At 31.4% G+C, this 14,270-nt stretch overlaps 1 protein-coding gene across 22 annotated transcripts in view; it reads left to right on the top strand.

The window, feature by feature from the left end:
* Positions 1-13,836, top strand: part of LOC139511659 (TBC1 domain family member 5-like) — a 34,317-nt gene extending 20,481 nt beyond the window's left edge. For 13 of the 22 annotated variants that reach the window (XM_071298634.1, XM_071298628.1, XM_071298639.1 and 10 more), the window contains 11 exons: positions 512-562; positions 1,306-1,375; positions 1,879-2,048; positions 2,510-2,652; positions 3,139-3,245; positions 4,160-4,232; positions 5,580-5,771; positions 6,903-7,165; positions 7,655-7,754; positions 8,641-8,720; positions 9,523-13,836. In XM_071298634.1, the coding sequence (XP_071154735.1) occupies positions 512-562; positions 1,306-1,375; positions 1,879-2,048; positions 2,510-2,652; positions 3,139-3,245; positions 4,160-4,232; positions 5,580-5,771; positions 6,903-7,165; positions 7,655-7,754; positions 8,641-8,720; positions 9,523-10,089 (1,816 nt within the window). In that variant the 3' untranslated portion in view covers positions 10,090-13,836. The remainder of the gene's footprint in view (positions 1-511; positions 563-1,305; positions 1,376-1,878; positions 2,049-2,509; positions 2,653-3,138; positions 3,246-4,159; positions 4,233-5,579; positions 5,772-6,902; positions 7,166-7,654; positions 7,755-8,640; positions 8,721-9,522) is intronic. The other 9 variants (XM_071298645.1, XM_071298642.1, XM_071298644.1 and 6 more) reach the window with 3 other exon arrangements.
* Positions 13,837-14,270: the final 434 nt, after the last annotated feature.

The raw sequence follows: 14,270 nt of genomic DNA, 5'->3' as shown, positions 1-14,270 counted from the left end.
AGTATCTTGTTCAATTGCCTGCCAATCAATTTTGCAAAATGATGACTTCCATATTCATATCTGTCTAAAAACTTAACCACCAAGCATCATTAGTATTCATTGCATGAATAGATTAATATTCTAGTGACTCTTGCTATATAATTGAGTGTATTTGTACAGCATCTGAGCACTGCAAAAGTTCCCGGCTTAATTAGATACCGGTATTAATTTTTTGTTTTACATTTTTGTGAAAGGCTTTCTACTGGCACACAGTAACATAGTTCTTTTATATTGACAGTTATGTGTCTACCAGGTTGGGTTTTTTCAAGAAGGCATTCAGTTATAAATGATCAAATATAAGCTTACAAAAGAAATAAGTTATTTTCAAAATGGTATTAAAATACAACATATTGAATAAAACATAAGTTCTAAACTTTTTATGACTAAACATGAATTTTCCTTCTGAAACAACATAAATATAAAAGTTTTAGAAGTATTAAACAATATTGACAATGTTTAGTTTTGTTTTCAGGGATATAATAAAGGAAGTAATGAATCCATCCTATCTGGAACATGATGCATAGTAAGTAAAAAAGGGGAAAAGGTGACAATGGGAAAGGGGGGCAAAAACCATAACTCCAAGAAAAACAGGGTAAAAAAAAAGACAAAAAGACGAGTAATAGTCAAAAGAAAGTCAAGAAATTTTTCTGCTGAAGGTTGTTATTCACTCCTGGCACTCAGGCTTCCTCCATAAATAAAACTGACCCCAGGATATAGCTTAAAGTGCTGAGAATGGTGTTAAACACCAACAACCAATCAATCAGATTCAACCTTTTTTCACTATCCAGAATTGTAGTGGGTTTTTTTCTACAATGAAATATTCACATTTTGAATTATTTAAGAATTGAATACTTCTTTTTGTAACTTCTTTGGTGTGTAAATGTGTTGACCGAAGTACATTTTGTATGAAGCGCAGTATCGCTTCATTCTAAAAATGTGCTCACGGTCAACGCTTTTTACAACCCTATGAAGTTACAAAAAGAAGCATTCAATACTTATAATTACATTTTTTAGCTAGGATCATGAAAACACGATTTTTATGAAGTTTTCATTTAATTTACTTGTGCACTTTATTGTGGGACCTCGTGTCATCATGAATGATAAATTGAATTGTGTAATGAAGTTGATTAATAAGGAATAAGGCGAGATTGCAGTGTATCCAATCAGAATAACGTATTATAATGAAACATACATTTAGTGTAATTATTTGGGAAACAATGTACATATAATACATTATAAATTGATCTTCATGGAATTTTTTTTCAGTGCTATGTTGTCACAAATAATGGAAACTGTAGAACCTTGGTATGTGTCTAAAGATCCACCGCAGTGTAGGGTAAGTTAACAGAGCTATGTCTATACAGTTTTTAAAGAGAAGCAAATTATACTTTATGGAAAATCAAACACATAAGTCTAAAATGAACTGACAATGCCATGACAAAAAACAAACAACAGTATCAAAAACAAACATAGAAAAACTTAAGACTGATCGACATAAACTAGAGGTGGTCTTTGGTGCTCCTGAAAGATAAGAAGATCCTGGTCCACATGTGGCACCTGTCCTAAGTTATTGTTTAGTTAGTTGTAGATATAGTACGATTTCACACCTACTCCATACTAAAACTTTGCAAAAAAAGATAGTGTCATAAGATGCATGACGTATTTAGAGGCACTTTGTTTATATATATCCCAGTTTCTGATGTTCTGAATCATGAAAACTTATGGAAGGTATTCAGATACACTTTATTTCGTCAATTTCTCCATCTGTATGATAATTTTAGTGCACAATTTATAGTAGTTGTAGACTTGTCATTATACTTTATGTCGATATATATACAGGGAAAGGAGAGAATGACCACTACACCATTTGCCAGACCCCAGGATTTAAACCCATCTAATGCAATAGTTAGTAAACTAACCCGGATACAGGACTATATCCTGAAGAAATTTGATGTAGAGTTACACATGCATCTTGACAGACTAGAAATACCTCCACAGATATATGGCATGTAAGTAAAATTGTTCCAATTGTATCGATTTATAAACAAGAAGATGTGGTATGATTACCAATGAGGCAACTCTCTGCTAGAGTGACAAAGATATTAACAACTATAAGTCACCATACTCAATGATCAACAATGATCCAAAACCTATACTGTATAGTAACCTTTAAAAGATCCCTAAATGACAAAATGTAAAACAATTCACACAAGACAAAAAAAATAGCCCGATTTATGTTCAGGACAATACTAAAGGAAAAACAAACATGATAATGACTAGATAGCATACTACAACAACCCTCGAAATTACAGGCTCCTGACTTGGGATAAACACATATAAAATGTGGTGGGGTAAAATTTGAAAATTGATTTAAAGACATATTTTAAAAATATTTTCCCTGTAATAATTTAAACAAGGCCTGATTATTCACTGTTATTCATTTTGTGTTTTTGTTTTCTCTTTTTATTAGTCGCTGGATTCGGTTGTTATTTGGACGAGAGTTTCCAATGCAGGACTTGTTGGTATTATGGGATGCTTTGTTTGCTGATGGTATTGGTTTTGATCTGGTCGACTTCATTTTTGTTGCCATGTTACTGTACATAAGAGATTTGTGTAAGATTATACAGATGTTATGAGTAGCAATGATATCAATTTATTAATGAGGGTCTGGATGGGGTTTACGTACAGAACAGTATATAGAATAATTGACCAAATCATAAAGAAAAGAGTTTTTCTGAAATATAAAATTCTGTGCAAAAATTTTCATTTGAGAAATTTACTCTTAGTTTAACACAATGGAAACTAGAAAATTATATATGAATCATAGTTAAGATACACTATATGTGAACTTAGAAAACGTATTATAAAAGAATAATAAGATGAAAATTAATTTTTGTGGCAAGAATCACTTTATTTATTGCCATCTGTGATTACCGAGAATGCTGATTTTCTTTACAACAATCTTCTTATGTTTCAGTACTTGCCAGTGATTACCCACAATGCCTTATTTTCTTGACAACAGTCTTCTTATGTTTCAGTGCTTGCCAGTGATTACCCACAATCCCTTATTTTCTTGACAACAATCTTTCTATGTTTCAGTGCTTGCCAGTGATTACCCTCAATGCCTCAATTGTCTGATGAGGTATCCTCCTGTTGGTGATGTCCACTACTTGATAGAAAAAGCTAGATATCTGAGAGACCCAAATGTATGAAAGTACTGTAATATAGAAATAGTCAGTTTGCCAATTAACAATTTGATTCCCTTATTACACACTTTTAACACTGATTGTTTCCCTTTGCCCAACATAGACTGGTTCTCTACCTAACAAAATGGAGGGATGCCCATGCATAGCATTTATAAGTTTAAAGTGATATATAGGTGTTTTAACTAAATCTTAATTAAGATAGATATCGATATCAAAAGTTATTTGCTTATCAAAGAATTAAATGGAATGAAAATATTTGAAAAATTTATATAGATTAAAAATTATACGAACAGATAAGTTTTATAATTCTGCTTCTCTCATTGTCAATGAAAATCTATTTCCATCCTATTTTGCTTGCTGTAGATTGACTTTTCACCAATATATTTATTAACTGGTAAGAACACAACAGCATATTTCTCATAAATAGGCAATGTTTTAAAAGAGGGACGAAAGATACCAAAGGGACGGTCAAACTCATAAATCTAAAACAAACTGACAACGCCATGGCTAAAAATAAAAAAGACAAACAGAAAAACAATAGTACACACGACACAACATAGAAAACTAAAGAATAAACAACACGAACCCCACCAAAAACTAGGGGTGATCTCAGGTGCTCCGGAAGGGTAAGCAGATCCTGCTCCACATGTGGCACCCGTCGTGTTGCTTATGTGATTACAAATCCGGTAAATAGCTCAACTCTCAACTAATGTCGATCTTGATTTCACAAATAAAGTATGGGGTAGATGACTGAAATCAAGTTTTAATTATATAACTTAAGCTTTTGTTAATTTTGTTGAAGATAGGTGGGACTAGCATTTTTAAATGTGTATTAATCAGCTGCTTCAATAAATAGCTCAGAATATGTATTTACATTTCTTGTATAATAAGTAGGTACATATTTTATTTTTTAGAGTCATCCAAGACCACCAAACTATACATACCAAAATGTGAATATAGTAAAGTCTCCATCAGTCAGGAACAAACGTATGTAACACTTGGTTATATTGTATAGACCTAACCAATTTATATATCAGCTTATAGAAATACACCGCAGATATATCAGATATCACTTGCATATGGCTCTTTAAAAAACTGGGAACCAGATTGAATGAAAGAATCAGTAAATACAGGGGACCAATATTGAATATTCACATAAATGAGCTAATAATTAGCTACTTCTGTAAGTTATTATATTCAATCAAATTCACTAAAAAAAAATAAACATTGAAAAAATGAGAATTTAGATGATGACATTAACCTATCTTATTGGCGTTGCCTATAAAGATAAATTCTATTTTTAGCAAAATAGTACATGTTAGCTGTTTCAAATCTTATATTGATCTTCCATTATATTTCCAGCAATGAATATAATGTTTCTATCTTAGAAGATTTCTAATGTTTTGAGACAATGAAAATAGAAAACTTTTACATACATATGTAGATCTACTCTTCTTTTTTTTTTTTTAAACCATATGAATAGGTATTGTAAACTAACTAATTATCGCAACTTTGGCAGATAGAAAAATAATGAGAATATAAATTATGAAAACTTGTAAAACTTGGATCTTATCTTATTCAAATACATGCATCAAGTTAATTTATAAATTGCAAAATTAAACAGTAATCTAAAAAGGACTAAAGCCAATTGATGTATCTGCAAAAAATAATTTGGTTTACAGTAATTAGCATATTGGATGAATGCTCACAATGTAGAAACCTTCCACTTTTCATGGTGTCAGGATAACAGTACTTAGGAAAAAATAGATCAAATTGTTTTTATGCCCCACCTACGATAGTAGAGGGGCATTATGTTTTCTGGTCTGTTTGTCTGTCTGTTCGTTCGTTTGTCTGTGCGTCCGTCCGTCTGTCGCGCTTCAGGTTAAAACTTTTGGTCAAGGTAGTTTTTGATGAAGCTGAAGTCCAACCAACTTGAAACTTAGTTCACTTGTTGCTTATGATATGATCTTTCTAATTTTAAAGCCAAATTAGACTTTTTACCCCAATGTCACGGTCCACTGAACATAGAAAAAGAAAGTGGGAGTTTCAGGTTAAAGTTTTTGGTCAAGGTAGTTTTTGATGAAGTTGAAGTCCAATCAACTTGAAACTTAGTACACATGTTCCCTATGGTATGATCTTTCTAATTTTAGATTTTTTTACCCAATTTCAAGGTCCATTGAACATGGAAAATGATAGTGCGAGTGGGGCATCCATGTATTTTGGACACATTCTTGTTATTATATAAGTATGAGAGGTTCAGCAACAATTTAGATTTTACTTTATATAGCTAGTAGTAGTTAATGCCACACTATGCTAATGCTAATTATATTCTAGCTATACCTGCTTCTAATTCTTCCATTGTCACCACTAATACCACTAACAAACCTTCCATGACAACTAGCTGGTCCAGTTTCAGTAGAAGAATGTCTGGTTCCCGGCCAAAGACATTAATTGTATCATCTGACAAACAGAAAATGTACAAGTCCACTAGTGTTCCAATGAACCTTCAGACTGATATTTCTCCAGGTAAAAAAAGGGTTTTCTTTATTTCAGGTTTAAACAATTCAAAGAAAAGCAAGTTTTCAAGCTGTTTATTAAATTTTTCCAAAGCACCACCAACATTTCAAATTATATATATATTTGTTCACAGATCATTTATGATAAATTACAAGTCTACTGTATACAAATAAATATAATCAAAGAATAGTCAGACAAATATGCAACACCACACGCTTGCCAAAAAACATATGTAGATTGTTTATAATAAAATGAACTATAAATGTTACTCAGAAATTACACAGGTAAAAAGATGTGTATACTAACATAACTAACTGCATGTTTATAGAATAACCTTCAGCTGGTACAGTCTAGAACAAGATAATTGTTTGATGTCTTACAGCAACATGCATTGAGTGTGTAGGTAAATGTTATATCTTTGACTAGCTTGCTTGCTAGCTGAATCATGAAGTCATTATAAGGTAAGGTATACTACCCTCCATTTGGAGAAGTCTAGTCCTACTGACAGATAGATCAGTTATCTGTCTGTATAGTCTACTTTTAAAGGAGGATAGTATACCTTACCTAATAATGACTGCATGGATCAACTTACAAGCAGGCTTTATCAAAGATATTACCTTTACCATTTAAAAAAGTAAATTAATGAGACAATGATCAAGGGAACATCTGACGGCAGCTGTCTTGAATTTTGTTCTTAAATACATGAATTTTAAAATATACCAGATTTATAGACTTATTTCTAAATAAACAAAAATCTGTGATTTTTGTCGGGATTTATATTTTTTGTAAAATCAAGTTAACTGAATAAATATCTGCATTTCAACAAGTTTTAGTACATTTTTTTATGAATCATGAAAACAAAGAACCCCTATCTTTTCTTTGTTTTAAATGAATTCAGATAATTAAAATAATTTCACGAAATATCATTAAGTTTTTGATATTATATTGACCATAGCATGGTTTTTCTCAGTTTAAATAATATCCAATAATAAAATTTGGTAAACAATTGTGTCAAACATGTCCACGTACAGGAAAAAACTTCTGTAACTTGTCTATATGCCCAATTAAACACAATATTCAAATGTATACTTATTTTCGATATATTTTTTTAATGTAAATAGCTTTTGTGCATTTCTCCAGGAACTCCACAATATCCAAAACAGAAGAGAGGATCTTCAGCAAGTTTGTCACAGATGGAAGATGGTTATTTCAAATCGGGTAATTCAACACCGTCTGCAACCAGGATAGAAACTTCGGGAAATGCAGCATCTTCTATGGCAAGAATAGAATCTTCTGGTAGACGATCATCTGGGCTCAGTCCAAATTCTGATGATGGGGCTGGCAGCATGTCAAAGTTTGCAACCTTGCCAAGTCCAAAAGGGAAAGGAAAGAAGGTTAATAAGGTATGAATGGTTTGAAAACACTGCCAAAAGTCATTCTAAGTTCTGCTATTTAAAAGTGTGAAAGCAAAAATGGAATAAAGGCTAAAAAAAAGATAATACCTGCTCTCTGATATTGATAATTCTAATGCAACATTATTTGTACCGTTCAATTTGATTGGATAACATCAAAAATTTTAATGGCATCAATTCACAACTGATGCTATGAAAATATATGTGCAAACACAGACGACGTATGACCGATTTTAAATGTATGATTTGACGTTGTTTTCTGTCAGTTTTATTAGAATGGAGATAACCATATAACCATATTATATTTAAAGCTCTGAGGCTCCAATTGTTGAATTGATGGCTGCAAATACCTGTTTACTGTCTTCGCTAATGTGTCGCCAGAAAACTTAACCTGGGCATTCTTTATTCTTTATTTTTTTTTATCAATTAATATTTTAAGTACACTTTTAAATTGAATAGAATAACTTTATATATTTTCAGGAAAAAGAGTATGAATTTCAAATTGGTATGCTGCAAAACCAGGTGTCAGAAAAAGAATCCATGTGCGATTATGCATCACAAAAATTAGATATCCATATAGGTAAAGAGTTTTTATCATCACAAAAACTAGATATCCATATAGGTAAAGAGTTTTTATCATCACAAAAACTAGATATCCATATAGTTCAGGAGTTTTATCATCACAAAAATTAGATATCCATATAGGTCAGGAGCTTTATCATCACAAAATTTAGATATCCATATAGGTCACGAGTTTTATCATCACAAAATTTAGATATCCATATAGGTCAGGAGCTTTATCATCACAAAAATTAGATATCCATATAGGTCACGAGTTTTATCATCACAAAAAATAGATATCCATATAGGTAAAGAGTTTTTATCATAACAAAAATTGGATATCCATATAGGTAAAGAGTGATTATAGAACTATAAATGTCAGTCTTTGGCTTTAAAAAGGGAAGGAAAGTAGTTGTTCTTATCTCCATGTTAAGTTTAAATATTGCTATTATTTGGTATGATTGCCAATTAGAGAACTATCCACCAGAGACAAGATGACATAGATGTAATCAGCTTTGCCCTTCAACCATGATCAAAACCCATACTGTAAGGTAAAGTACAAAAAGTTTAGACATGACAAAGTGTATAACAATTCAAAATACAAAATGGACTGATACAAGTTCAGTGAAAATACTAATCTAATAAGGTGTCTACTAAAGGTGACCTATAATTGCTTACATTCACTGCATATGAACTCTGGGGGGGTAGTCCCATTGGCAATCATACCACATCCCCTTATTTGTATATCAATAATTCTTGTTTGTACATAGCAAGGAAGTGAGCTGCTTCTGCAATTTGTATATTTTGTTTTTGTTGTTCGCTATAAAGTAAGTTAATGATAGTAATTTGGATATCAAAAAATGTTTTTAACATTTATTCAAGTTTTGTCTGACATATAATTGCAGATCGTCTACAGTCAGAACTATTACAGCAAAACTTACAAAATGAGGATGAAATTCTTATTGCTATAGCTGGAATTAAACAGGTACTTTCTTGTATAACTAAAAAAAGATTGCTTATTGATAATGTAAAGTATGCAAATGACCAGAGTAAGATTTGAAATGAAGCTAATATTGATGGGATAATCTGCAAAGTATTCTATGAACTATACAGGAATGATTCAACTTCAGCTACCTAAACCATTCCAAATATTGCAGTTACTTAAAAAGAAAATTACTAAATTTTTCTGCTACTTCAAAGTAGGGGGTTACACTTGTTTATTTCTGTCTAGCATCCGTGTTTCTGTCAGACCAGCTGTCCAACACATTCATTTTTGTAACACTTTTCTCAGAAACTACAAATCAGAGCTTCCTCAAAATTGGTATCAATCTTCATGTGAGCATGCTTTACAATGATGTGCATTTTCACATTCATTTCTCAACAATTTTATGTGAACTGAAAGTAGTTCCTAATTTAACTTGCACATCATGACCATGTATGAAATTTTAATCTTGTATTTTGGTCTATTCTTCAAAAATCACAATGATAAATGCACACAATAATTTCTGAATTTACAGTTATATAAGTCAATTGCAAGTACTAACTCAAATGTGCTCAGATGAATTTTCTTTTTTCTTTTGGAAAATTTGCAAATTTTTCATGCAAGAGTTATAGAACTTTAGCTGTATAAATATTCAATTTTCATCAATCCAAAGAAAATTGGTAACCACATAACTAATGAATACCAAGTATGTCTTTAAAAATGAAATGTTATGATTGTTATAACTTTAAAATCTATAAAGCTGTCTAAATAAATTAAAACACCAGGGTGGTTATATATTTTTCAGGTCAGAGATTTACTTAAAGGTACTCTCAAGTTTTCACAGAATCTAGTTGATGACGATATAGTTTTAAAAACTTCACAGAATTCTTCACAAGATTCATCTTCACCAGAAACTGATTCTCCAGTGGTGGATCAACCCATTAACCAAAAGGAAAGTGAAGAAAAAAGACCTAAAATTAAAAAAGGTGGCAAAATGTTTTACATGAGTAGTGAAGAAAATTCAGAAGCAGCAGATTCACCAACCACTGACAATCTAGCAAATTCTAGAATACCAGAAACAAATTATGAATTGAATGACTACACAGAGACACACAAGTATAGAGCTGAACCAAAAATAAACAAAGCTCATCAATATGAAGGAACAAAAGGCAATAAAAATAACACTAGCAGAGTGGAAAAGGTTCAAAATGTGACACATCCACCTGTACAGTCTGTTAAAACAGAAAAAGATAGTCTTAATCCTTTTGACAGCTCAGATTCAGAGGAAGATGAAAATTTTTCTCACCCGCTTGTAGATACAAATGAACAAAATATGAACCCTTTTTATTCTGATTCGGGAGATAGTGCTTAGAATAATACAGTAAACATTTCTTAACTAATTCAAAATGTTTTATCTGTAACTGTATGTACTGTTACAGATAATTTTTATGATTATGCATGAAATCATAGACACTGGACGTTAAGCAACCAACAATCAATCTTATATCAGGAAATTTATGAATAATTAAAATAATAATTATAGTAACCCTTATTTCATCAACCATCTGCGTACTTCCCCATTACTAGCAGTTTCATTTTATGCCAGGAGTGTTTATTATTTTACATTTGATGTATAAGATCAAAACGCAAGCTTAAAATACTGACATGGTGTAAATTAAGGGGGCTCCTGGGTATAAATGAATTTTTTTTTCTAATATAGGATTTCGCTATATTTTTTCATAAATGAACTTTATCATATACTTAAAAGAAAAATGAAATAAAAAAATGGGGTCACCGTTCATTTAAGCTAAAATCTGCCTCTAGAAGAAGCATACATTTTTGTTAATGTCCTTTTTTTCTGTTGAACTAATAGGAGAAAAAGAGGAAATAAAAAAATAAAAAAATAACCTAATATAAGAAATCGCTTAAATTTTACAATTATTTAGTTTATGTACAGCTTATTTGAAAACAATAATAAAAAATATAGGTCACCGATGAGTTAAAAAGATATTTCAAATTTAAGGCCAAAAAATGGCATTTTTGCACCAAAGGGAGATAATTTGGAGCTTTTTCAATTTTTAAAGTCATCTGGGGCCAAACCAAATAATTTTTTGGGGTTGTTTTTGTCGAGCCTGCAACTTTTGTTGCAGAAAGCTCGACATAGGGATAGTGATCCGGCGGCGGCTACGGCGGTGTTAGCTCACTTCTTTAAAGCTTTATATTTTAGAAGGTGGAAGACCTGGATGCTTCATACTTTATATATAGATGCCTCATGTTATGAAGTTTCCGTCAGTCACATGTCCAATGTCCTTGACCTCATTTTCATGGTTCAGTGACCACTTGAAAAAAAAGTTCAGATTTTTTGTAATGTTGAATTCTCTCTTATTATAAGTAATAGGATAACTATATTTGGTATGTGCGTACCTTGCAAGGTCCTCATGCCCGTCAGACAGTTTTCACTTGACCTCGACCTCATTTCATGGCTCAGTGAACAAGGTTAAGTTTTGGTGGTCAAGTCCATATCTCAGATATTATAAGCAATAGGACTAGTACATTCGGTGTATGGAAGGACTGTAAGGTGTACATGCCCAACTGGCAGGTGTCATCTGACCTTGACCTCATTTTTATGGTTCAGTGGTTATAGTTAAGTTTTTGTGTTTTGGTCTGTTTTTCTCATACTTTATGCAATAGGTCTACTATATTTGTTGTATGGAATGATTGTAAGGTGAACATGTCTAGCGGACAGATGTCATCTGACCTTGACCTCATTTTCATGGTTCAGTGGTCAAAGTTAAGTTTTGGTCTTTTTATCTGATACTATATGCCATAGGTCAACTATATTTAGTGTATGGAAATATTTTATGATTTATATATTAGTCGCGCAGGTTTTATTTGACCTTGACCTCATTTTCACGGTTCATTGCTCAGTGTTAAGTTTTTGTGTTTTGGTCTATTTTTCTTAAGCTATAAGTATAAGGTCAACTATATTTGTTTTATGGAAGCATTGTTAGCTGTACATGTCAGCCTGGCATGGTTCATCTGACCTTGACCTCATTTTCATGGTTCATTGGTCTTTGTTTAGTTATCTTGGTTAATGTAACGTTTAAGTGACAGTTGTAATAAAGCTTTATACTTAGGACTATCAACATAATATCAATGATTAGTAAAGAAGGCGAGACATTTCAGTGTGTGCACTCTTGTTTGTACCATATCATAAAGTAAGAACTAATAGTGTAATAAATAAAATTTGTAATGAAAAAATAAAGGTTTAATTTTTTGCTAAAACTTTTGTACCCATGAGCCACCTTAACAAAATGACAAACATATTAGATTATGATAGATAAAGTTTCTTAAATATCCCATCTAGCTTGATATGGACATATTATTTTCATCCAAAACATGTATTTAACTACATGGTTTGTTTTAACAATATTACAGACATTTACCATAATTATACACGCAAAATACATAATGAGTTATCTCCCATGTCAAGTTTCACCACAATGTGTAAGAGCAAAATAAAAAGTCATTAACACACTCTTGTACTGAAATTCGGGACAAAAGATAAAGCGGAATTTGAGAAATTTTAAGGAATGCACTGTAAATGCATGGTAATAAGAGTCAAAATTCATGTATCTTGTACAGTAATTAATTTTAAGCTCTTCTCTTACACACCTTTTTGTAGTTGATTAATATTAGAAATTTCAAATCTGCTAAATCTGTTCACCATATGACATCAGTACATAGTATATATATATATATATATATATATTGTATGTTTTATGGGTAAAAGTCTTGTTTTATGCTGTTATTTGTAGATAATTGTTAACCAACTAATAATGTATTGATTTGTTAGATATCTTATTAAATTGTCTATTTGCTGAATATTGTTACATAGAATGTGTATAGTTGTGTGAATTTTGTGATATTGTTTTCCATGTCCAACAGATAATTGCTCATTTATAGTAAAAAGTAGAAAGATTAATACTAGTCATTTTTTTTAATCTATTAATTTTGCTTTTATCTTAATAAGATATTTTTAGAAATGTGATTTGCATGCTCTTCACATTTTTTAAACATTCACTTTTCCTCATTTTTGCTTCTTTTTTCACCCTAATGATTACACTTTGAGTTGACAATTCTTTCAGGAGTTATGCATCTTTGAACATAATATGTTGTCTATTGTATTTAAGGTTAACTCCCCTGCATCTGTTCAATATACATGGTAGAATTATTTTATCATGTGTAGTTATCAATGCTATACTGGTATTTTGATATGACCATTCTTTCGAGTTATGAGACTTTGAACATTTTTTGTTTATTACTATTGTAACACAATGTTTCCTTGTGAATGTAAGTTCAGTAACTCTTGGAGTGGACCATTTGATAGAAAGCTACTATATTTTGTAAGATTATTTCTCATACTGTGAAGGTGACCGTACTATGATGTCCTTTATGTTTGTCATTTTACCTGGGAATAATTTCTTTTTTTTTTAATTGTAGCACAGTTACAAGTTGTGTATGCAACTCCTCTCAGAACCTCACGTGCTTCATAATTAGGAGTATTGTTTGTAAAAAAACACTATCTTACTTTTTATTTTTACCATTCTTGTTGCAGTTATTCACATGGCTTTTGACTATTTTGGGGAATTTGTGTGACACAATAGCTTGCTATGAACACAAGTCCTCTAATATTATTTGGCAGAAGTTTTCACACTTGTTAGAATTGTTTGTCATCATATTTAGTTGACCATACTGTATGATTTGACTGTTCTTAGTAGAGTTATAGGACTTTGACAATTATTTTGATTATTGGTACACAATGATACCTTGAGATGGGACCTAAACTTTTTTTTCTTGCCTTAATTTGTGACTCTTATCTTTGTCAAGAGTTAATTATACAATTGTAGCTCAAAGACACCTTTTGAACAGATATAGTTATTTTTTAATGAATACATTTTGCTCTGTGTCATTAATGATAGACAAAATTTCTGTGAACCATGATAAAAAAAACTGTGCAATACAAGAAAGGTGCTGTAACATCCTGAATCTATGCTGTTCTGTGTCAATTTATACTTTACTTGTTAACTTGTGAATAATAAACATTCATCAGCCATAATAGTGCTTTCTGTCATAAGAAGTATGTAGAAATCAAATGTGTACAAGAAAAAAATGTGGATATACCAGGAAAAAAATTATTAAACCATCTATTTGGAACTAGAAATAGAAGTCAGAATGGCAAAGATAATACACACAAAATGTAAATCAAAAGCAAGTGAACTCTGACATACAGATGAGAAAAAGGAACACATGTAATCTAAAAAGCAGTGGTTAGAGATATGATGCATCACAAAATCATGTTTTTGTTTTAATAGATATAGGAAGATGTGGTATAAGTGCCAATGAGACACCTTTCCATCCAAGTAACAATTTATAAAAGTAAACCATTAAAGGTCAAGGTAGGTCCTTCAACACGGAGCCTATGATCACACCAAACAGCAAGCTATGAAGGGCCCCACAAATTACTAGTGTAAAACCATTCAAACGGGAAAA

The sequence above is a fragment of the Mytilus edulis genome, chromosome 2 (assembly GCF_963676685.1).
Source record: "Mytilus edulis chromosome 2, xbMytEdul2.2, whole genome shotgun sequence".
Lineage (NCBI taxonomy): Eukaryota > Metazoa > Mollusca > Bivalvia > Mytilida > Mytilidae > Mytilus > Mytilus edulis.
The sequence above is the reverse complement of the archived record's forward strand: the minus strand, read 5'-3'. Positions and strand labels throughout refer to the sequence as shown.